At 36.6% G+C, this 24,364-nt stretch overlaps 2 protein-coding genes across 4 annotated transcripts; one reads left to right on the top strand and one right to left on the bottom strand.

Annotated features, from left to right (window-relative positions):
• The first annotated feature begins 1,835 nt into the window (after positions 1–1,835).
• LOC127628232 (protein phosphatase 1 regulatory subunit 14B-like) lies at positions 1,836–6,749 on the top strand. Of its 3 annotated transcripts, none has more exons than XM_052105002.1 (5): positions 1,836–1,975; positions 2,123–2,319; positions 4,435–4,518; positions 4,864–4,896; positions 6,037–6,749. In XM_052105002.1, the coding sequence occupies exons 2-5, from the start codon at positions 2,128–2,130 to the stop codon at positions 6,118–6,120; spliced, it is 393 nt and encodes a 130-aa protein (XP_051960962.1). In that variant the 5' UTR covers positions 1,836–1,975; positions 2,123–2,127; the 3' UTR covers positions 6,121–6,749. The 3 variants fall into 3 exon arrangements, with proteins under 3 accessions (XP_051960962.1, XP_051960961.1, XP_051960963.1); XM_052105003.1 differs by having other exon boundaries at positions 1,839–1,975; positions 2,111–2,319; XM_052105001.1 differs by having other exon boundaries at positions 1,836–2,319.
• A 150-nt stretch (positions 6,750–6,899) lies between these two features.
• On the bottom strand, positions 6,900–14,273 carry LOC127628230 (peptidyl-prolyl cis-trans isomerase FKBP2-like). Its single transcript, XM_052105000.1, has 6 exons — positions 14,189–14,273; positions 13,474–13,634; positions 13,038–13,150; positions 12,716–12,762; positions 12,530–12,565; positions 6,900–7,334 (listed from the first exon to the last, which is right to left on the bottom strand). The coding sequence occupies exons 2-6, from the start codon at positions 13,630–13,632 to the stop codon at positions 7,273–7,275; spliced, it is 417 nt and encodes a 138-aa protein (XP_051960960.1). The 5' UTR covers positions 13,633–13,634; positions 14,189–14,273; the 3' UTR covers positions 6,900–7,272.
• Between the last annotated feature and the right edge of the window lie 10,091 nt (positions 14,274–24,364).

The raw sequence follows: 24,364 nt of genomic DNA, 5'->3' as shown, positions 1-24,364 counted from the left end.
ACAATATAGTCTTCTATTGAAATCTTATCAGCCATATAATTTAAAATTGTAGTAAAATTCAAACATTAATAGTAGATAAAACACTTGAATAGTCATATTAAGATATACAGGTTGTGGCTGAGGAGAGTCCCGTGTTGTCTATTAAAAGTGTAGTGTCAGAAAAGCGATTTAAGTGTAAAATGTTTTCAAATATGTTGTTTAGTTTATAAAAGCAAGTTAAATTTCCATTTCAAATGTTTAATCGTATAACATAATATCAACATGAAAATAGCACGTTATGACTCCGGCTTCAGTCATGATCACACACAGTCGATGACCATTGTCCAGGTAACCTCAAATTGGGAGATTTATCCGGCAGAAGAGCAGCACCAGAACACGACTGACGTAATGTATTCTTCCACAAAGTGCTTGCAATTTTACATTTCAACCACAGATGTCGCTTGAGAGCACAAAGTTACGTAGCGCAACTTTAAATAAAAATAAAATGGCAAATGCACAAATACACTGAAAAATGTAACTGGTTTTAAATTAACTGCTTTTAATCAACTCAAAAATATGATAGCCTAACTTGTATAAATTAGTAGCTCTGGGGATTTCAAACTGGGGTCCGGGTACCCCCCGGGGGCTGCAAGGGGTGCTCGAATTATTGTATTTTTTTTCTGTCTAAAAACATTTTTCTCTCTCTCAAAATGTTTTTATCACAATTTTATTTTATTAATTTTTTGGAGAGAAATAAAAACACTGAGAGGAATACACATTTTCTTGAAAGGAAATAAAATAGGATAAAAATATTTGTAGGACATAGGCTCATATATATTTTATAGTTTAAGAAAGGGCCCAACTAGCAAACACACATCTCTGAGAAGTCTATTTTAGATACATCTGGAAAGCATCACAATCTTATTAACATCTGCCTAACATCTTAAAAAGATCAGATTTACAAACATTCTAAATCATAAAAGTCTCAAAGACATCTGCTTAATGTCTTACTGACATACCAGATATACTTACTGACATACTTTTTATAGACATGTTGCAGATGAGCAAACAACGTAAAAAAAAAAAAAAAAAAAAAGTGTTCCAGATGTAAACACACTGATCAAGTAGACGGGTATTGTACATGTGCTATCAGGGGAGTCCTTGCAAGGGGCCATCATATTTAAGGGTCCTTGGCAACAAAAAGTAACAAAAAAAAACATTTGGTTACATCAACAAAACTATTTAAGGGTTAGATCAGCTAAAAATTGCCCTAGGAAAACAATATTGGGTTATCACTTTTTACAGTGTAGCTTCATGTGGTAGCATCTAAATGATCTAGCTTTATTCTAATCAAAAATGTTATTTAACCTGGCTAAATTTAGGCTACTTGACAAATAATATTTTTATGGGTAAGATCAGGTAAAATAGCTCCATAAGGTAGCAATTGCAGGTTATAATATCTAGTAGGCCAATTCAAATACTGCTAGAGCACAAGGGTTTGTTTGAGTTTAAGAGCCAATTTTACGAGGAAATGAGGAGACAGTCAGAGGGTCATTTGGCAATACACGCTGTGTGAGCCGGTATGGAGAAACAGGCAAAGGATATTTAATTTGGATGGAATAGTCCACAGATGGAGAAAAGAGGGGTGGCATGACTGTTGGGGGGCATAAAATGCCTGTATAATATCTATTCTGAAAATAATAGTATTTATGCCTGATATGATTAAGTATAACGTTAAGAGCTGATATTATCTATTGGTCAGTGCATTTCAGCCTGTATAAAGCTTAAAGGGAGGCATTGGCATGGTGGCATTTGAGCGCGGACACTTGGAGGCTCCCACAAGCTGTCCTGTGATAATTGATGGACCGATCTGAAGAAGATGGACTTTGATGAAGCCACTTCCTATACACTGATTAGTCTGATGAGGTTTTTTGTTTTCTAACTTCATTTTATGTCTGATATCAACCTACGGTTACGGACTCCTTGCAATTTGAAGGTCTGTTACATTTAAGAAAGGGGGCCGGCACTTTTTGCTAAACATGCCATGGATGTGCACATGGCGGAACATTAGTAGACCAGCTCTGTCTTTGAATTGATGCTCTAATTAATTAAGACATTAAACCCACCTCAGCTTTTTTAACAGGGACAATGGCAGCGGTAACGAGTCCGGAAACGACACCTCAACCCCGGGTCTATTTTCAAACACCACCCGGTACCGAAGAAGAAGTGCCACAGAAGCAAGGGCGCGTGACTGTCAAATATGACAGAAAAGAATTAAGGAGGCGGCTGAATTTGGAAGAGTGGATAGTTAGCCAGTTGATGAATCTATACGACTGTGAGGTAGGATAAATAACACTGTCATTGCTTTGGTCGTATGAAATTCTTTTGTCGCGACGAATGACAGGTCTTTTCTTTTCCATGCTCGAGCACCGGTATTCCTCGTTTGTTATGTCCTTATTGTGCCATAGTTGCTATGCCATAATAAACTGGTGGTTATTCAGTGCAGCATGGCATTATTATATATATTTTAGCTGTTTCTGTCATGCTTTAATTATTTTAAATCGATGTTATCATTTATTTTTATGCATTCACACATGGAAGGGCGTGGCATGATATGAGTACAGACAAAGCCTTAAAACAAAGGTGAACCTGTGCAGGTGAAAAGAGTGAAATAGCTTTAACCATCCAATGTGTCCTTCATCCATGATGCATCCCTTCATATTTCATCAGTAAGTGAGCTTGTGTCATAAGTTAAATGTCACACAAATCTAGGCAATGGGAGGATGTTGCATGAACAAAGAAATGTCACCCCAATTCCAAAATATGTCTGCAGAATGTACAAAAACCAGAATAGCACTCAGTAGGATTTACAGTATAAATGTCTATTGCACATATATAGGTGACATTGGAGGATTTTTTATTTTATTTTTTGGTCTCCTTTTCAGCCCTCTGGGATTGACAGAATTACCCCTCTAGCCATTGTGATGTCATCTGTTCAGACATGCAAAGCATGCTTCACTTGAAACTTGACTTAACCTCCAGGGCTAATATATCTGACCTAGATAATGTGTAGTGTAAGAATAGGAAGCTGTTTAAATTAGATTTTTTTTCCCCCCTGAATGCTCTTTTCAACCCAGCCTCATCCTGAGCTAAAATCTGTCTTTGAGAACCCTCACCATTTTGTCTGATTGAGGTACTAAAGAGCACACAAATCCATTTGAATTCAATGAATGCTTACGGACTTCAGTAAATTTCCCATTGACAGATGGTTTCAGATCATTAGAAAGAGTCCAGCATGCATAACGGTGGTATTCTAATAACACTCTGAACGGGAGAGTAAAGACAATACAGCCACCCTTATAATAGAACTGTGAAATTTCATCAAAATCCCACAGGTTAAATTATATTGTGATCTGACAGGAGAACTTGCCCATTATATTGCTGCAGTCTCACAGTACACTTAAATCACAATAGCCCAAAGCAAAAACTAAAATGTTTTTGAATAACATTGTACAGTCACAAACAACATAACCCAATTTAATTGACTTTTATTTTTCACCATTGGCTCAAATCACATTTTGTCACATGATTTTGTCTGTTGCATTCAAAAGTTTCTTCCCACTGAAGAATATTGTAGAGCCATTGAAGGCTATGTTTTACAATGAAGTGTATATTTTCTCATAAAGTGTCCCTCTGTTCTTCATTTATGTTTTTAAAGTACAGTTATGCTAGTCCCAGTCCCACTGTCTCTCCAGATACAATACCGCATTGGTTTGTAAACCTGATTACCTCGTTTACTGGGTGATTGATTAATAGATGACATTTACCCACCCCAGGGTAAAGGCAAATAAAAGTGTCTTTGTACTTGATTTATCAGTCCAGAGGAGCACCTTTGGTCAGCTGTAGTGTTCTACAGCGACTCCAAAATACAGGTCTGCGTGAACAGTTTAATAACAGACCTGCTTTCCCAAAGACTGCAATAGCACACGTTGGAGGAAAAATAAAAAATGTTTACAGCAGCAGACTTGCGTTGTCTTCAGAACACATATGGGTGGATGGATGGACAGACGGATGGACTTGTCTCGCCTCAGAGGGCCTTCTGTGTCCCCTCTATTAATCCAAGAAGTAATCAGACAGCTTGTTTTTATAGAGCGAAAAGACTGGAAGTGAATGGAAATTGATATGGTCACAAACATACACATAGACACAGCCCAAACTGTTGTGTAGAGAGGATGTCATGGACAAAGGCCAGATATTTCTGGGACATGCAAATAATAGTTATGAGGTCATACTAACTAAGTCCCTATGACTGCATGATCTTTTCTTGGATAAGAAAAGATGTTTGCCTGTTGTTCTAGTTTATGATCTTACCTTTGTTCTGTGGCTTGAAGATGATTCACATTTTTGCTAGTTTTTACAGGAGCCCCCATTAATATGTGTCTCTGTATTTTACAGGAGGATGAAGTTCCTGAGCTGGAAATAGATGTGGATGAGCTGTTGGATCTTTCCAGCGATGTGGAGAGAGCCATTCGAGTGAAGGTTTAATAAACATCTAATACATCTGCTTGATCTTGTTTGCTTCATTACTCCCCTAAGAAGATTTTCCCTCCTCTAGACTTGCTTTCTAGTATCCCTCTGACATTTCAAATGCAGGTGGTTTTACATTAATTCTGCCTGTACAGTAGTGAGCTCTCTTTGAAAGCTGAAATTTTAGCAGAAGATTTTATTTTTAGAAAATGGAGGGTTTTCAGTCCATTTCTCTGACCCATTTCATCCCTTTACATCATATTTCTGCCTTAATTGGTGCATGTAGTTAGGAGGGAGAAAAAGCAGTAAATTAGTGTGAGAAACTCTGAATTAATTATTTCCAATTTTGTTACTCAGATGCTGCTGGTTGACTGTTACAAACCTAATGATGTAAGTCCCTTTTGAATATTAATAGCAGTAGCAATGCGCTTCAATGCGGTGTTATTTTTATATGAGCCATTGATTCACTCAGCATTACATTATGCTTAATTTAAAGGTGCACATTTGGTCCTCATTAAAAAAAAAATAAATAAAAAAATAGTACTTTTGAAAAACATTTTTTAGAATCATGTACTTTAACTTACGTATGTAAAGTTATATGCAAACTTCATGATGACATAATGGCAGTAAATTATTTTTATTACACTAAAATCATGGTAACATGCATAAGGGGCCGTTCACACCAAACATGTATTAGCATCCACATCGTATCTTGCTGTGTTTTTAGCAACTCATGCTGGAATGCCGCATTTTTTTTAGACACAGTGTCAATTTAAAAATAATTTTAACCTTTAAAAACGAGGCACCTGTGTTCTGTTCATTGTGCTGCATCTAGCTTTTTTTTTTGCATAAGAATTCATTCTGTCTGAACAGCTTTAATTGTTAACGACTCGTGGCTATACTTTTGAAACAATGTATTTGAATGTTTATGAACTGACCTCATTGTAAATGCTTCACTTATAAATCAACATTATTCCACAAATGCTGTTAATTGAGTTTAACTTGTATTGAACCCGGAATACTAAAGCGTGCACATCCATGTAAAAAAAACTCAAGCGACTGTGAAAGCAAACCAGATATAGGCAGATTGTTAAAGTCTGTGCATATTATCTCACTAACTAGCATGAGCAGCATAACAAAACCACTTGTAATCAAAATATTCTGAACATTTTACAGTTATTGTAATCTAAGGCCTGGTACACGTCGCAAGTGTGGGCATAGCGTATTTTTTCTGCCGCCCATGTTAACGGGTAAGAGTATTCAAATTGGAAGCAGCAACAGTGCATCTGTGTGTCGCTGCAGTGCAGCAAGTGTCTTGGCACAGAGTTTTTGTTTTTTTCTGCTGAATTAAAGTGTCTGCTAATGGACAAATTTGATTTGGCATGAAATATAAATGTGATCTGACAAAAAAAGTTAAGGTGTATCGTTCTCCTTGATTAACATTGAGAACGACAGGCTATCAGCAACTGAAATCATACATACGCCAATAAAACAACTAAGAATAATTCTTGAATTGTTCATTATTTGCAGGACTTTGTGGCGGCACTGCTGGAGAAAGTTCGAGGTATGCAGAAACTCAGCACTCCCCAGAAGAAGGGTGAGCTGACACCATGAGGTCAAACCATCTCACCCCACCATAAAACAAATCTGTTACTCCAAACTCAGAGGAGAGATGCAGGCATACAGACCCAACCACAATACCACAATGTCTGTCAAACAGAGATAAACGATAGGAGCCCAGCCAAGCCAATCTCAGCTGCAGGTTGACCAACCCAACTGTTTTAATTTGTTTTAGTACTGTTTCAGCATATATTATGTGTAGAGTGTGTGCTAGTGTCCCTTTAGCTTAAACTTCCTATAGTGATTTAGAGAAACGAATCAAATGTTGTGGAATGGTTGATGTTACAGTTCACTAATACACTTTTCTCTGAGCCACATGGCTTGATGTATTTGTAGTGGAGTAGAAATTTAGAACAAAGCAGAATTCCCCCCCCCCCTTTTTTTTCAGTCTTACTGCTGTTGTCTTTCATAAGAGCAAAGCTGAAAATGATGGCGTTTGTTTTAGATAGGGTGTCAGATATTAGTGTTGCCAAAGTAGGATGGGCGGATGGGGGCACAAATTGTTTTGTAAGCCATTTTTAATCTTCCATTTTTTAGGAAAACATGTTTGTGCTTGGTACTATTGCTTTTAAGAATCATTTGGCCAAGCAATTTAACAGCATTAATTAGTTCAATGGAGTGAATTCGTCAATTTGTTATATCAAGTTTTTTACTAATATTTATGAGAAAACAAAAACATGAAGTGCACCGAATACTGATGTTGCTATGAAGATACTAGAATTGCTTGGGTGACATAGGCCAAGGTCAGTGCAAAATCATGTTCAAAGCCTGAATCTCTTTTGTAAATAAAAAGTTTATTCAACTTCAAGTGAACAAGAAATGAGTAATGCATCTCTTACTGATCAGAACTTGTTGGAATGATATAAACTGTACTGTGTGCACTCTCACAACCAAATATGTGTAGTAAGACTCTCAATTAAAGAATGGTGCTACATACATGTCTGAATAGCTGTGTGTTATGCTGTTTGAAAGTGAAACAAAAAAACGGAATGAAAACCGAGTGTGATTGCTGGAATGATTTTGCTTCCGAGACCCATTTCTTTAACAACTATGCAGGTATGGTAGATAACAGTAGAGCAGTTTAGAGTGCAGCTACAAGTTTACTGATTTTAAATGTTCAAGACACACAGGCTCACAATTCTGTCACTATAACTCAGCTTTTCTCTCAATGCTTATCAGCTCTACTTCAAAGATGAGTGTGGCGCCACCTAGTGGAAAAACAAAGATTAACATGGTGAGACTGTTCTATTTGTGTTCTGTCCACTTTTTTAATTACAGATTAAGAGACATCAAAGGTGAGTAATATGGTACCGATCACACAAATAAAGACCAGCTTTAACCTTTTACACACTTTATTAGTGTGCAAATATTATGAGACCGTTCCTCGCAAAAAATATTAAACACTGCTTCTTGAGATAAGGGGCAAAACGTTTAAAATGAGTTTTTAAAACTAAATTAATTTGAAATGGATGTATTTGTAGACAAAGATGTCAGCCAACGAACGATGTAACAGAACAGGTTTTTATTAAAAAAAAAAAAAGTTTCTGAAAATTGACATTTAGTTAATTTGTAACTTGCAACTTACTGTCATTTACCAAAATTACTTACGTAATACCATAAAGCGTGCCATTTTAATTTGATTCAACCAACAAGTGTAAAGTCTTTAATTATCTAATAATATTGTTCAGTAAAGGAGTTGTGATAAAATCTGTTCAATTTTTATATATATATATATATTTTTTAATCTGTTTTCATACTATTCTGATAATTGTTGACAACATTTTATATTTTTCCATCTTAACCAGGTGTTGTAAACTGCAGCCATTTTTACCCACTCAGTTGAAGATGCCTCTATAAACTAAACCAAAATGGCAAAATTGATTTTAACAGAAATTATAATAATGAGATTGATGGAGTTGACAAGACTTCTGATTGGATTTGATGCAAAGAGAGGACATAACTTTGATAGGCAGTTTTTTATGGAAAATATAATATGTATTGTATGATATCTTACAGATCCCCCTACCTTTCATTTGATATTTATTTTTATGAATTTGTTGCATTTTTAAACACTTTGTTTAGCAGTTTAACATTGTGACCTCTTGCTGAGGACAGGTTAAGTTACATGTGATTCCAAATATAAAGCAGGCATTAAAAAAATTCTAATGAAATTATTTTAAAATATAAGTAAATAATACCCTGAGAATTCACATTTCCTTTAGATTGAACTTTTGTAAGACAAGTTGTCCATTATCTCAAGTATCAGTGAAAATATTGTAGTACCATGGAAGGCATCAGTGTAAAATACCATGGTACATTCATATATACCATGGTACTTAATAATTACCATATTTATATGTGTAGTTGACAAATAAGTTTGTCCAATATATTTGTGTCCATGTTGGTTTCATTTTCTTACAAGGATAGTTCACCCAAAAATTAAAGTTCTCTCATCATTTACTCATCCTCATGCCATTCCAGATGTGTATGACTTTATTCTGCAGAACACAAACAAAGATTTTTAAAATAATATTTCAGCTCTGTAGGTCCATACAATGCAAGTGAATGGATACCAACTTTTTAAAGATTCAAAGCACATTAAGGCAGCATAAAAGTAATCTAAAATCTCCAGTGGTTAAATCTATATCTTCAAAAGCGATATGATAAGTGTGGGTGAGAAACAGAATATTTTTACTATAAATCACCACTTAAGTTTCACATTCTTCTTTTGTTTTTGGCGATTCACTTTCTTTGTGCATATCGTCACCTTCTGGGCAGAGAGGAGAATTTATAGTAAAAAAAGGACTTAAATATTGATCTGTTTCTGACCAATACCTATAATATCGCTTTTGAAAACATGGATTAAACCACTTAATCATATGGATTACTTTTATGTTTCCTTTTTGTGATTTCAGAGCTTGAAAATCACCATTACTTTAAAAGGACCAAAATTAAAGGACATTAAATGGACCTTCAGAGCTGAAATATTCTTCTAAATATCTTTGTGTTCAGCAGAAGACAAGACGTCACACATCTGGGATGGCATGGGGGTGAGTAATTGACGAGAATTTAATATCCCTTAAAAAGCTTTTTCTTAAATTAAAAAATATATATTTAATAACATAACAAATGTGTAGTAATAGTGGAATAATACATCATATAAAAAGTATTGAAATACATTTCAAATACTTTTCATAACGTCAAAACATCTGACCATTTTTTAAATGTCACACAGTAATGAGGGTCTAAAGGGATCTTTTCTATTTTATGGGGGGGTTGTAACATGACAACAGAATGGCTACCTAAATATTAGTTACACCACCTGACTTTGATTTGGTGGACATCCGTTTTAAAAATATTAATATATGAAAAAAAAAAAAAAAAATTCTGCTTAACTTTTTAAAGAAATAATAACAAAATATTATCCATCATAACATTTTCAAGAAATTCAGCTTTAAATACGATTTTTCCCCCCACTGAATTCAGACGGTTGCACCACTTGGAATTTTTTTACTTTAAACCCCAGAAAAATACAAATATCAAAATGACGTTTGAACATGTTCATCATAGTATAGGTGCATACAAGAAATTGTTTTGTGTGAACTACATTTTTAATGGGGGTTGTTTTTAATATTAGATCCGGACAAAAAAAATAAATAAATCACCATCATGTCACTGAACCATATACCATAATGTTTACATGGTACTTTTTCACGCTACTCTATTTCACAGAATACCCTTGTAATAACAGTACTTTATCTAAAAGCTGAAGTACGTAATTTCTGCCACACTAGCACTACCGAATGGAATTTTAAACAACTTTCTGAATTCACCCCATCTGTCAGTCAAACAAAGAGACAAACCCACCCCAAACTCACATTATTGGTTGAGTAATGTAGTTGGGGTGGGTCCAAGCAGATTTCTCAAAACAAACAGACATTTTTAGGAACACAGAGACAGTGTTTACAGTTTTTGAGAAAATTAACCTACAAATGCCTTACTTATAGTTGTCTATGCATACACTCACCTAAAGGATTATTAGGAACACCTGTTCAATTTCTCATTAATGCAATTATCTAATCAACCAATCACATGGCAGTTGCTTCAATGCATTTAGGGGTGTGGTCCTGGTCAAGACAATCTCCTGAACTCCAATCTGAATGTCAGAATGGGAAAGAAAGGTGATTTAAGCAATTTTGAGCGTGGCATGGTTGTTGGTGCCAGACGGGCCGGTCTGAGTATTTCACAATCTGCTCAGTTACTGGGATTTTCACACACAACCATTTCTAGGGTTTACAAAGAATGGTGTGAAAAGGAAAAACATCCAGTATGCGGCAGTCCTGTGGGCTGAAAATGCCTTGTTGATGCTAGAGGTCAGAGGAGAATGGGCCGACTGATTCAAGCTGATAGAAGAGCAACTTTGCCTGAAATAACCATTCGTTACAACCGAGGTATGCAGCAAAGCATTTGTGAAGCCACAACACGCACAACCTTGAGGCGGATGGGCTACAGCAGCAGAAGACCCCACCGGGTACCACTCATCTCCACTACAAATAGGAAAAAAGAGGCTACAATTTGCAAGAGCTCACCAAAATTGGACAGTTGAAGACTGGAAAAATGTTGCCTGGTCTGATGAGTCTCGATTTCTGTTGAGACATTGAGATGGTAGAGTCAGAATTTGGCGTAAACAGAATGAGAACATGGATCCATCATGCCTTGTTACTAGGGCAGGGATAAATGATTATTTTTTAAACGATTAATCTAGCGATTATTTTTTCGATGCATCGATCAATCTAACGATTCATTTTTTCAGTCCGATTCGATTTCGATTCGATTAATCGACTTGTGACAACACCGGTAATACTGGTTTCATCTGGGGTGGGGGTGTATAAAATGTAAAAAAAATAAACATTTGCCGGGAGTTTGACTGACTGGCGATCTGATCAATCAATCATAATACACCATTTTTGTCCGACAAAGTAGTCAGGAGAGAGAAGATTAACGTCGGTGGATTTGAATTTGAATAATGGATTGTAGGCTACTGTACTGACATCTTTCCGCGGTTAAAACAACAGTCCTTCTGATGTAGGCTACATTCATGTTTAGCTATTTGATGCTATAAATTAACCAAGGAAAAGATGATCGGTTCACGAGCAGCTTTAACTGAGGCAATCTGTCACGACACATTAAAGAGCCACAAAATAGTAGGCCTATTTATGGTTTAATTTTCTTGAATGAAAGTTGAGACTTTATTAAATGTTACCTGCTTGGTCCTGTCTGTCAGCGCGTTGTCAGTGTCCTCTATGTATTTTTCACGACATTCATAGCTATAAGCGCATTATTAATAGCTATAAGCAAAAACTTTAGGTGTCGACAACGTATTATAGCCTACTCCAACATCGAGTGCAAAGTGGGGAGTTGAAAAAAAACTTACGGTGCTCTGTCATCTGCAGCTGCAACCGGGTGGCGCCTCTTAAGGTGCTGGTGCATTGCCGTGGTGCTAGAATGGAAGGCCATCTCCATTTTGCAAAGACGACATATCACGGAATTGTTTCCTTTTAAATTAAAGAATTCCCATACTTTAGAGGAACGAGTTCATGCCGCCTTGCACTTCTGATAGTCTGAGGAGCCACTCGTGTTGCTACTAGTCGCTGGCGCCGCCATCTTTGTTTTGGGTCCGACGAATCGACGCGCATATTTTGCGTCAACGTATTTTTTGCGTCGACGTCATCGTTGTCCCAGCCCTACTTGTTACCACTGTGCAGGCTGGTGGTAGTGGTGTAATGGTGTGGGGGATGTTTTCTTGGCACACTTTAGGCCCCTTAGTGCCAATTGGGCATCGTTTAAATGCCATGGCCTACCTGAGCATTGTTTCTGACCATGTCCATCCCTTTATAGCCACCATGTACCCATCCTCTGATGGCTACTTCCAGCAGGATAATGCACCATGTCACAAAGCTTTAATCATTTCAAATTGGTTTCTTGAACATGACAATGAGTTCCCTGTACTAAAATGGCCCCCACAGTCACCAGATCTCAACCCAATAGAGCATCTTTGGGATGTGGTGGAACGGGAGCTTCGTGCCCTGGATGTGCATCCCACAAATCTCCATCAACTGAAGATGCTATCCTATCAATATAGGCCAACATTTCTAAAGAATGCTTTCAGCACCTTGTTGAATCAATGCCATGTAGAATTAAGGCAGTTCTGAAGGTGAAAGGGGTCAAACACAGTATTAGTATGGTGTTCCTAATAATCCTTTAGGTGAGTGTATGTTGTCTGTGATATAAGAAAGTACTTAACACTGGAAAAAGTAACATACTTCAGCTTTAAAAACCTTTTTTTTACTTTTTTGTGATCGGCATGTTAAAACTAATCCGAGAGGACCATGTTGCATCTCACCTGGAATTTTAGGAGGTGCTCCTCTGTCACCATAACCTGTAGTTTAGAAGAGCAATGCTACAAGTCAGACACACTGAAGATATGATCTAAACATCATTTGACATTTTGAAACTAATAGTATTCATTACATTATAATACAGTACAATTTGAGAATTATTCTGTCCAAAATGTTCATAACATACTCACCAAGCTCAGAGGGAATGACCAGTTTCCTCTTCTCACCCTCACACATTCTAGGAGACAAGAGAAACAGTATTAAGTTATTTATTTTTTGTAATTTTCCAATTTTCATTTTTAAAACTTTGACAGGAAATCAACTCGAATCCTAACAAACCTGAGTCTATTTGCAAACCACTAGCCCATAGCTAATATATCACAGTTCAGCACCAGCTCTTAAATCTAATCTGCTAAATCGTATTTATTAGACTACGTAATTCTATGTTCAAATCTTTAAATCCTAATCCTGTCTGATATATAAGAAGTCATCAACAAATGAAATACCGCTCACCCCAGTAAACCCTGATCCCAGCCCTTGATAACCTGTCCAGTGCCAAGAGTGAAGGTGAAGGGCTGATTCCTCGGTATGCTGCTGTCAAATTCTGTCCCGTCCTCCAGTTTACCCTGCAGGGGAAAATACAGAGTTAAAGGGATAGTTCATCCAAAAATGAAAACACTGTCATCATTCACTCACTCTCATATTGTTCCAAACCTGTGACTTTCTTCCATGGAACAAAAAGGAGACTCAATTTCAGTGCATCTTTTTTCCATTCAATGAAAGTGGATCGTGACTGAAACTGTCAGTCACTAACATTCTGCCTATCATCCTCTATGAGTTCCAGTCACATGTTTAGAACAACATTAGGTTGAGTATATGATGACTGAGTTGTAATTTTTGGGTGAAATATCCCTTTCAGACATATTAAGACATCGCTAACTTGACTTACAGTGTAATGCATATTCAACACGTCTCCCTTTCGAGACTTGATAGGACAGTTGTCCACTCTTTTCTTGATTCCTATCTGAAGTTTCTTCTTTTCAGCCCCATGAACAACTGCCACGAGGATGGGCAACAGTGAAACAGCTAATACCAAACACAGCCTCATGTCTGTGGAGAGAAGAAACGACACAGCTCGGACAAAACGCTCGTTGCACTTTTGTCAAAAACATAATAGAGAAGCTTTAATGCGTTGGTCCTAATCACTTCCGCGCATGCGCGGTGTCTCTACACATAAGCATACTATATCATTGAATTAATATATGTAAAGCTGTATTATCAAAAGCAGGACTCTGACTCGAACTAAGAGTGACCCATTAGAGGTCTTACATGGACAAAAACGTAACGGCTAACATTACATACTTTGTAGCGTCCTGGAGGTATTTAAAAGGGAAATCACAACATGCTTTTAACGACTACTTTAACATGTACTCTTACTGCTGTTTCCAAAACAACATGTATCCCTCTATTAAGGGAGACACAATAACAATGACTAAACAATGTCGTTTGCTTTTGCTATGGTCATAATCGGCTATGTGCTACAATGATTCATTGTAATTTCAGACAGAAATACATTAACTAATTAGATCCGACGGGGAGCTGAAATTTCGGCTTAAAGTAATTAAATTGCATGTCAATTATTTGAGGTTACATGTATAAATTACCTGTTTTAAGAATAATATACTCAGCAGCCCTGAACTCCAGAATGAGTATATCATTAGGAAGTGACGTCAGATAGCCCTGGCTCTTCTTCTTCCTCGTTTTTTTTATGGCAGATCGCAACAAAACTCGTGCATTACTGCCACCCTCTGTGACCATGAACCAGAGACTCTAACCACTACCTCCCCTACCTGCCCCAGTCTAAGTCTTGATAAAATATTCTCCTCTCTTCTATTTGTACTAGAATGCCTTCCTTTCCCTACTTTTGGCTGTATTGCATGCAAATGTCTACCTTTAGTTTCAGTATCCCAATACTACTGCCATCTTTGAAACATTTCCTTTATAACTATTGCTTTGATTTCTGATCTACTATGGTATATCTATTTCCACTTTTGTATCCTGTACTGCTTCTTTTGCCAGCTTATCTGCTACCTCATTCCCTTTCACACCCACATGTGCAGGTACCCACAAAAACTGTACCCTCACCCTTATTTGTTTCAACAAATATAATTCATGGAGAATCTCCATAGACCTGGCTCGCTTCCCACCTAGGTTTTTTAGAAAGTCAGTCCACCCGGCGCCATATTTGGAAAGCTCCCGTCAGCTTGTTCTATATAAACAAGCGGCATACAAGAGCAAATCCTATCTACTTGAATGGGGAAAGACCGAAATCTCCAAAATCTTTCGTCAACATTACCATAAAAGCACATATTTAAAATCAACCGTAAAATATGGCAATTCCGGTATCATAAATTGTGCCTCTTTTCCTTAGATTACGCTACAAAACACAATTTCCCGACTTTTATAGCCAATGCGCATGCGCGTGGTCGAGTCGATTGACAAGTGATGTCTTCATGTCGAAGGCGATTGTCTCTTTCACTTTCAAATCGGGGCTTCCGTTCTACATCCGTTGACCGTTTGGCGTCTCTGCTAAATAGTCGCTTCCTACCAGCTTTCGATTATTATTATTATTATTTTTTAAATAGATCAATGTCATGTACAAACAATATGGCAAAAATCGGATTGCAATATAACAATGAGATCAGGTGCAAAAGTGCATTACATGTAAAAAAAATAAATAAAAAAAATAATAATAATAATAATAATAATAACAATAATAATACATATATGCAACCAAAAAGCTAGGGGTTGTTTTTCAAATCACATTCTTCTATTATATCAAAAAGTTTTTTTGTTTTGCATTTTTACTTTTATCATTTTAAGGGCATTTGTATAAGACAGAAACAAATTGTGAAATACAGAAAACCTGGTTTTCACTTTCAAATATTTAGATTTGTGTATATAAAATACCAAGAATAAGTATGTTATTAACCAGAAAATCATCTTTGCTGCTGTTTATAACAAGTCCACAGACAATGTCCTTATGAGAGAAGACTCCAAGAAGAGAAACCTTTGGGTAAAGTCACTCATGAATATCAAGTCATAAAGCATCTATACATACAATGGACAAATAAATGATCAGTAGTTTCAATATTATCACAAAATACACAATTAGTTTCAATTTCAAATCTTTTTCGTACAAATTCACTGGAAAGATAAACATTGTTTTCAATTTTGATATGGATTTCCTTAGCTTTGGCAGTTAATGGGAATTTCAAATAAATTTTTCGTAACCTGTAAATTGTTTCTTTTGAGAAAAATTGTGAAATAAAGTTTCTATAAACTACAGTAGGGAATAAAATGTTATCAAACATATTTCTGATTGTTTTGTTTGGAAATTTAGTTTCTTTGACATTGCAACCTCCAATTAAAAGTGATGGGAGACAGGGTGTTGGGATTAGAATTTGAAAAGAATCCTTTGATTAGACATATAATAGAGTCGGGTATAGCTTTGATTATAGAATTAAATGTGTTCCGATTACAGGTTATATCATATTTAAGACAGAAATTCTCATATGATATAAAACATCCTCTGCTATTGACTAAATGAAGCACCGACCACATACCTTTCTCCATCCAGTCCTTATTATATAGTGATTTATTTCTTATTGCGATATAGCTTTTATTCCATATTGGGGTCTTACATGGCATGAAATTATGATTGTATAAAAGCTTCCAGTACAACAAGACTTGCTGGTGAAACTGGGATAGTTTTATACAGAGATGTTGGGGAGTGAAATCACAACTAATAAAAATTCTATCCTCCCAATTTATTACAAATTTCTCTGGGAATATGAAACCAAAGGTTGTTGATTATTAGGAAAATATTTTAACCAGTTAATTTAACCACCAGCTTTCGAAATGTCAGCAAATATTTAAAAAGAACAGGGTGGTTAAGAAAAACCTGTTACTTTTTTATGGATAGTAGATTTAAATGTATTTGTGAATTAATGTTGCAAGGAAAAACCAAACGCACCAAAATTATACGTAGTTTTGAGGAAATACTTGGGCGACAAAAGGGGACTTTTATTTAGCTAATCTCTGAGAACATCTCAGTTTGTACACATGGGGGCGTTATTTACTCATGAATGTCTTCTGTGTCGTCATACTGTATCAAAATGATATACTTTCAAAACCATCTGTTCAGATTCAGAATGTTGATTTATCAACATATTTTCACATTTAAATATTTTTCAAATATCTAAAAACACAGTTTTACAGATTCTACATTAATTCTCCTAGTAGACACGTCCCCTTTCACTTATTCCATCTGAGTGCTTAGTAAAACAAGAAACAAAAATCTTTTCATGGACCACCACATCTTTTCAAACTTCATCTTTAACAACATCATCACTATAATCACTTTATTCTTCCTTGTCAGAAGCTTTCTCGTTTAAATGCCATGAGTCACGTACTGTGTGACTGTACTGTATGTGACTGCAATAATAAATGTTTTGGTTGCTGTGGGTGACCAAAGGTGGGCAGAAAGACAGCCTTCATTCTCAGCTGTTCTCCCCAAAATGTTTTCTCTTACCCCCTCAAGTGTCTCAAACTTACCCAATAAACCTGTGGTGCACATGTTACTTTTGACCTTAAATGAATAAATTATGACAGGCTTCAGCAGATGTGCAGTAATCATGCTGTGTCTACCAAATGTCACCATCACAGATTGCTTGTTAAAATTAATTCAAGACGACATGTTCCCTTGGCAATGTGTTCATCTTGTATATGTGGATTAAACACAGTTATAGAGGCACTTGTGTGAGTGTTTACTATTTTAAGAGAGCTGAGAGTTATTAAACTCTCAGCTCTCTTTGTTTCTCCGGAGGAAGTGAATGCCAGAGGACAAGCCCTCATGCTTCCCCAACACAATTTTTGTTTGTTTACCAGAAATGTTTTTGTGTTATGTCCACCCTGCTGAAAATAACTGCTTCTCTCTTTTTCTCTCTCCCCCTTTTTCTCCCCAATTTGGAACGCCCAATGCCCAACACGCTCTAAGTCCTTGTGGTTGCGTAGTGACTCGGTGGTGGACCGGGTGGCGGAGGACAAATCTCAGCTGCCTCCGCATTTGAGACCGTCAGTCTGTGCATCTTATCACGTGTTCAGCGCATTACTGGAGACATAACGTGTGTGGAAGCTTCACGCATCCACCACAGCATCAACGCACAACTCACCACATGCCCCACCGAGAGCGAATCACAATATAGCTACCACGAGGAGGTTAACCCACGTGACTCTACCCTCCTTAGCAACCAGGCCAATTTGGTTGCTTAGGAGACCTGGCTGGAGTCACCCAGCACACCCTGGATTCAAACTAGAGTCTCCAGGTGTGGTAGTCAGTGTCTTTACTTGCTGAGATATCTAGGCCCCCCTCAAGCTTGTCTCTTAGACTGGCCAAGCTGGTTTTCAGCTGGTTTAGTGGTCAGCCAGCTGACCCTCCACCATGACCAGCTAACAAGTGCCCAAAACCCATCTAAAACCAGCAAACCAGACCAGCTAAGGCTGGTTTAAGACCTTTTTACCATTAGGGCGTCTATTGCAATGCATATTTTTGTGTTTCTTCCTTTCTGATATTTGTATTCTTGTCTCCATTCAGGAGCTTGCTGGGCTTCATAACAAAGAAAACTCAAGAACATAACTGCATTGATGTTTTTCTGTAATATATAAAAGCCCCCGCTCACAGAAAATTACACTTTTAACACAAACAAATCTTTTCGCAAATAACTAATCAAGTACTGGAGTCACGACTGATGTGTATTTTAATAAATTAAAAAATTTTGAATGTCGTTCTCCTCCAGTCTTTCTGTGTCTTTGACAATTTTGTTAAACGAGTTGTATGTTTACATTTGAATTTGGTGTAAAAACAAGTAGTGCAAATATACACATCTGAAAAGTCAAGAGTAACCACTTGTGGTGTTGTTTGTGCAGAAATGCTGTAGAATTTATGAGAAAATAGAAGTAGTCAGAATCAATCAATATAGCTTTATAGTTTCCAGAGAAAGGGTAGATAAAAGCAACAGAATATGGCAAAAGGTCATTTATGGCCGTAAATGTGGTTATTAAATGATGGCCCTGTTTCCTGTTTCGTTGTCCCTGAGTTGTATGGTTCAATGATTGGGCACAGGTAACAGGGCTTCTGTAATATGGCTCACATTCCTCTCGCAGTGAACCAATACGGCCCAAAGCAGACAGTGATTAATCTGGTAGGAATGTACATAATGATCACAGTGTTAAAAATCACATTGTCAGAGAAAGATTGAATGTAATTGGATTGTGCAGAAAGCACATTGGCTTCTGTGCCCTTCCTAAAAAAATAGATATGCTGATGATGTCCTTTCCAAGATCTTTGGAAATAATATGGCCCAGGAAGACACTGATGTGCTTCAGTGGCTCCGATGTATTCTGAGTCATCATCAGTGTTCATTCTAAGCGACTGTGTGTGTACTATATTTAATGAATATATAGTTATTTATCAATAAATATAAGGTATAGTGCTAAAATATATCAAGATACACTCACTGAGCACATTATTAGAAACACTATGGTCCTTCTGCAGTTGTAGCCCATACGTCTTAAGGTTTGATGTGTTGTGCATTCTGAGATGCTATTTTGCTCAGTACATTTGTACAGAGTGGTTATCTGAGTTACCACAGCCTTTCTGTCAGCTCGAACCAGTCTGGCCATTCTCTGTTGACCTGTCTCATCAACAAGGCATTTCCGTCCACAGAATTCTCGCTCACTGGATGTTTTTTGTTTTCGCACCATTCTGAGTAAACTTTAGAGACTGTTGTGCTTAAAAATCCCAGGAGATCAGCAGTTACACAGGTTGATGTGAACATTAACTGAAGCTCCTTACCCATATATGCATGATTTTATACATTACATTGCTGCCACACGATTGGCTGATTAGATAATCTTATGAATAAGTAAGTTGTACAGGTGTACCTAATAAAGTGGCCGGTGAATGTATATAATAATAATAATGAAATGTTTTATTATTGTTTTGCAGATTACATTTTGGTGAAAAGCCTAGGCTGTTTAATGGCAGTTTCAACTGTGACATCTTACCCCATATAGTGTGACAACATGCCCCACTTTTGGGCATAAGGAAAGTTCAACATGTGATCAATTAACTATATCTTTTTTTCATGGTAAATAATGGTGGAAATGTTCAATAGCTTTTTGGTAGCCAAAACAACATGCAAAAAATAAATAAATATGTGTTCTAGAGCAAATAGTTCTCCTACAAATTGATGTGTACATATGAGGACAGTGGAACCAAGTTTAAATTTTACATTTTAAATTTTACCAAGCTATAGAATGTCTGATTTTTTTAAATCAAATTGTTTATGTTTCCAGGAGTGTCACATAAACTACAACACATAGAGCCTGTATCACCTAGATATCTCATAGAGACTGTGTCTGTTCCCCGAACTACGAAACACAATACCCTCACTAAATCATTTAGAAAAAATCTGATTAAAGTCAAACTTGAACAAAACAAACAAATTAAAAATACACATCATATAAAAATAGGGCTACTAAACATTTGATCTCTTTCTACCAAAGCACTAATTGTCAATGAAATGATTACAGATCATATAGATTGGATGCGCTCTGTTTGGCTGAAACCTGGCTTAAACCGGATGAATATATTCGTTTAAATGAATCTACTCCCCCAGGTTATTGTTATAAACATGAGCCTCGTCTGAAGGGTCGAGGAGGAGGTGTTGCTACAATTTACAGTGAAGTTTTTGGTGTTACACAGAGGACAGGATATAAATGTAAGTCTTTTCAACTAATAATGCTTAATGTGACACCGTCAAATATAAATAAAAAATGTCTGTCATCTTTTACCATTGCTACAGTGTATATATCACCTGGGTGTTATTCTGATTTCCTTAGTGAATTTGCTAATTTTTTATCAGATCTTGTAGTTAGTGTAGATAGAGCCTTAATTGTTGGTGACTTCAACATTCACATAGATAATGTAAATACATTGGGATTAGCATTTATTGATATTCTCAACTCTCTTGGAGTCAGACAAAATGTAACAGGACCAACTCATCGCAATAATCATACGCTAGATTTAATTATTTAATATGGAGTTGATGTTGATGTTGATAAATTCTGCAGCAGAGCGATGACATCTCGGATCATTACCTCGTCTCTTGTATGCTGCAATCAACTAATGTTACTCAATTTACACCACGCTATCGTTCAGGTAGAACTATTCTTTCGACCACTAAAGATAGCTTCACTAATAATTTTCCTGATCTATCTCATACACTCAATAAACCCCAAAGCCCAGAAGAACTTGATGAAATAACAAAAAATGTAAATGCAGTCATCTCTAGCACCCTTGATACTGTGGCTCACTTCGATTAAAGAAAATGATAAAAATAAGCCCTGCACCATGGTACAATGATCACACTCATGCTCTCAAGAGAGCAGGTCGGAAAATGGAGCACATGTGGAAAAATACAAAATTAGAAGTATTTCGTGGTTCATGGAAGTGTCTGTAGCTACAGACAGGCACTAAAAGCTGCCAGGTCAGCATATTTTAGTAAACTCATAGAAAAAAAACCACAACAATCCTATATGTTTATTCAGCACTGTGGCTAAATTGGTTAGGAATAAAGCCTCAACAGAACCAGATATTACGTCACAGCTCAAGAGTAATGACTTCATGAATTTCTTTACAGATAACATTGAAATAATCAGAAATAAAATTTGAATTATGCAATCATCTGCCATAGCACCTCAGAAAACAGTGCCTAATAATTTTCCTCACGTGCAACTTCAATCTTTCTCTGTCATAGGTCATGAAGAGCTAACAAAACTTATTGAAACATCAAAAGCCACAACTTGTTTGTTAGATCCTATACCAACTAAGCTCTTAAAAGAGGTATCTCCTGTAATCTGAGAACCTCTTCTTAATATCATTAACTCCTCGCTATGCTTAGGACATGTCCCAAGAAACTTTAAAATGGCAATTATCAAACCGCTTATTAAGAAGCCACAACTTGATCCTGGAGAACTTATAGACTGATTTCAAATCTCCTGTTTATGTCAAAAATACTAGAAAATATAGTATCCTCCCAAATATGTTCATTTCTACAGAGAAATAGTATATATGAAGAATTTCAATCATGATTTAGGCCTCATCACAGTACAGAGACTGCACTTATCAGAGTTACAAATGACTTGCTCTTATCATCTGATCGCGGGTGCATTTCTCTTCTAGTGCTTTTTGATCTTAGTGCTGCATTCAACACGATAGATCATGACATTCTCTTGAATAGGCTGGAGAATTATGTTGGAATTTGTGGAGTTGCATTAGCATGGTTTAGGTCATATTTAGCAGACCGCTACCACTTTGTCTATGTAAATGAGGAAATGTCAAACCAAACAAAAGTAAAATATGGAGTTCCACAGGGATCAGTTTTAGGGCCTCTGCATTTCTCCATGTATATGCTTCCCCTGGGAGATATTATCAGGAATCGTGGAATAAGTTTCCACTGCAATGCTAACGATACACAACTTTATATTTCTTCAAAACCTGATGAGATTTCACAATTCTCAAAATTAGCAGAGTGTATCAATGAAATAAAAGATTGGATGGCCAGAAATTTCCTTCTACTCAATTCTGACAAAACAGAGGTTCTAATTATTGGACAAAAAAACTCTAAAAATAAGCCACTAAAATATAATTTGACTCTAGATGGATGTACTGTTACATCATCTTCAACAGCGAAGAACGTAGGTGTTATATTTGTCCTTTGAATACAAATGTTTGTAGAACAGCATTCTTCCACCTAAGAAATATTGCTAAATTACGGCACATGCTCTCTGTTGCTGATGCCGAAAAACTAATTCATGCGTTCATGACCTCAAGACTAGATTATTGTAATGCATTACTGGGAGGATGTCCAGCAAGATCAATAAATAAACTTCAATTGGTTCAAAATGCAGCAGCCAGAGTGCTAACAAGAACCAAGAAATATGATCATATTAGCCCCATTTTATCATCGTTACATTGGCTGCCTATTAAATTTCCTATTAATTAAAAAATTTGGTTAACTACAAACAAAGCTTTGAATGGTCTAGCTCCGCAGTACTTAAGTGATCTTCTACCACGCTGTATTCCAACACGTTCATTAAGATCGCAAAACTCTGGCCTGTTAATAGTTCCTAGAATATCAAAATCCACAAAAGGAGGTAGATCCTTTTCATATTTGGCTCCTAAACTATGGAATAGTCTCCCAAACACTGTTCGAGATGCAGACACACACTCTCAGTTTAAGTCTAGACTAAAGACTCATCTATTTAGCCAGGCATACATCTAATTTATCCTCCAACCCACAATTAGGCTGCTTTAGTTGGGTCTGCCGGAACCAGAAACCAGAAACATTGAGCATGATCTCTAACTCTGCAATAAATTTAATGGCATCTATGCTTATATTATTTTATTTGTTTCCATGTCTCAACCTCGGGACTCCTGTCCTGAGGTCACCAGAACCGGCTGGATCCAGCTACATTCCTGCTTCGTGTTGGACTCCACTGCTACATGTCGCTGAATGATGATAACTAAATGCGGCCGGTGCCTGCTAAACATCACTTCAGTCTATTGTGATGGACTTAAGAGGATGAACTGATGCCAACTCCAACCTGCATCACCTCGGTCTATTGATGGACTACGATCTTGAAATGGAATGCATAGACTAACTATTGCCAACAAAAGCCTTCATCAGCCCATTATCAAGGACAATTGCATCTATGTGAACTTCTGCAATTAATCAAGATGGACTACAAAGACATTGGTCATTAATCTTACAGTTCAAACACAATCAATGTTTAAACACTGACCCTTAACACTTACTTAGTTTAATAATTTTAAACCATGATTTTAACTATACATAAGTAATATTTACATTATATTCATGATGTTAGTCAGAGGGGAACTGGCCTCCACAGTGAGTCTGGTTTCTCCCAAGGTTATTTTTCTCCATTAATCTACATCTTATGGAGTTTTGTGTTCCTTGCCACAGTTGCCTACAGCTTGCTCACTGGGTTATTAATACAATTATTATTTAATTATTTTTAAACACGATTAAGAATCGTATTTTATCTAAATTACACAATGATGATTCATCGACTTTATAGACATTACAGTTTTATCGTCTGTTAATGCTGATCTTCTGTAAAGATCAGCATTGTAACAAATAAAATTGACTTGACTTGTTGGTTATTCATGTTTTTGAGACGTTACAGACATTACTGCTTTCTGTAAAGATGCTTTGGAAAAATGTGTATTGGGAAAAGCACAAAAAAACTAATCGAATAAAAATGATTTGACTTGATTTGACTTTTATGTTACAATGTTTTTTCTACTTTGACAACAAAATCTCAATGTTCTCTCTTTGCACTATCAAACAATTAAGAGATAGCCAGTGCTGAAGCATTTTACCAATCAGAAATGATCATAATTAATTCTGATTCAAAGTAATTGCCAGCATCATCCAATCGCTACCAATCATGTTACATTCTGAACCAATGTCCCATGTCTGCAAAACATGTTGAGTGGTTCAAAAATAATCTGCAGCCTGAAACTGAACTTTTGGGTGGATTTTAGGCGTGAATACACTTGGCTGCATAGCAAAGCTATAGGATGCTCCCGTGCTCCCTTTTTTAGTGAATGGCTTAACATCCAGTGTGCTGTCTGTCTTCACTGGTCTCAGAACAGTTTGAAATGCATCTTATTTTCAACCTAACTCCAA

This window comes from Xyrauchen texanus, chromosome 34, assembly GCF_025860055.1.
Source record: "Xyrauchen texanus isolate HMW12.3.18 chromosome 34, RBS_HiC_50CHRs, whole genome shotgun sequence".
Classification (NCBI taxonomy): domain Eukaryota; kingdom Metazoa; phylum Chordata; class Actinopteri; order Cypriniformes; family Catostomidae; genus Xyrauchen; species Xyrauchen texanus.
The sequence above is the reverse complement of the archived record's forward strand: the minus strand, read 5'-3'. Positions and strand labels throughout refer to the sequence as shown.

What these genes read in the sequence shown, in the direction of transcription:
- LOC127628232 (XM_052105002.1), top strand. Translation starts at nt 2,128, where the DNA reads ATGGCAGCGGTAACGAGTCCGGAAACGACACCTCAACCCCGGGTCTAT. An exon ending in TGAATCTATACGACTGTGAG is followed by an intron (nt 2,320 to 4,434) that starts GTAGGATAAATA and finishes TGTATTTTACAG; the next exon opens with GAGGATGAAGTTCCTGAGCT. An exon ending in ACTGTTACAAACCTAATGAT is followed by an intron (nt 4,897 to 6,036) that starts GTAAGTCCCTTT and finishes CATTATTTGCAG; the next exon opens with GACTTTGTGGCGGCACTGCT.
- LOC127628230 (XM_052105000.1), bottom strand. Translation starts at nt 13,632, where the DNA reads ATGAGGCTGTGTTTGGTATTAGCTGTTTCACTGTTGCCCATCCTCGTG. An exon ending in TGGGATCAGGGTTTACTGGG is followed by an intron (nt 12,763 to 13,037) that starts GTGAGCGGTATT and finishes CTTGTCTCCTAG; the next exon opens with AATGTGTGAGGGTGAGAAGA. An exon ending in GGTCATTCCCTCTGAGCTTG is followed by an intron (nt 12,566 to 12,715) that starts GTGAGTATGTTA and finishes TCTAAACTACAG; the next exon opens with GTTATGGTGACAGAGGAGCA.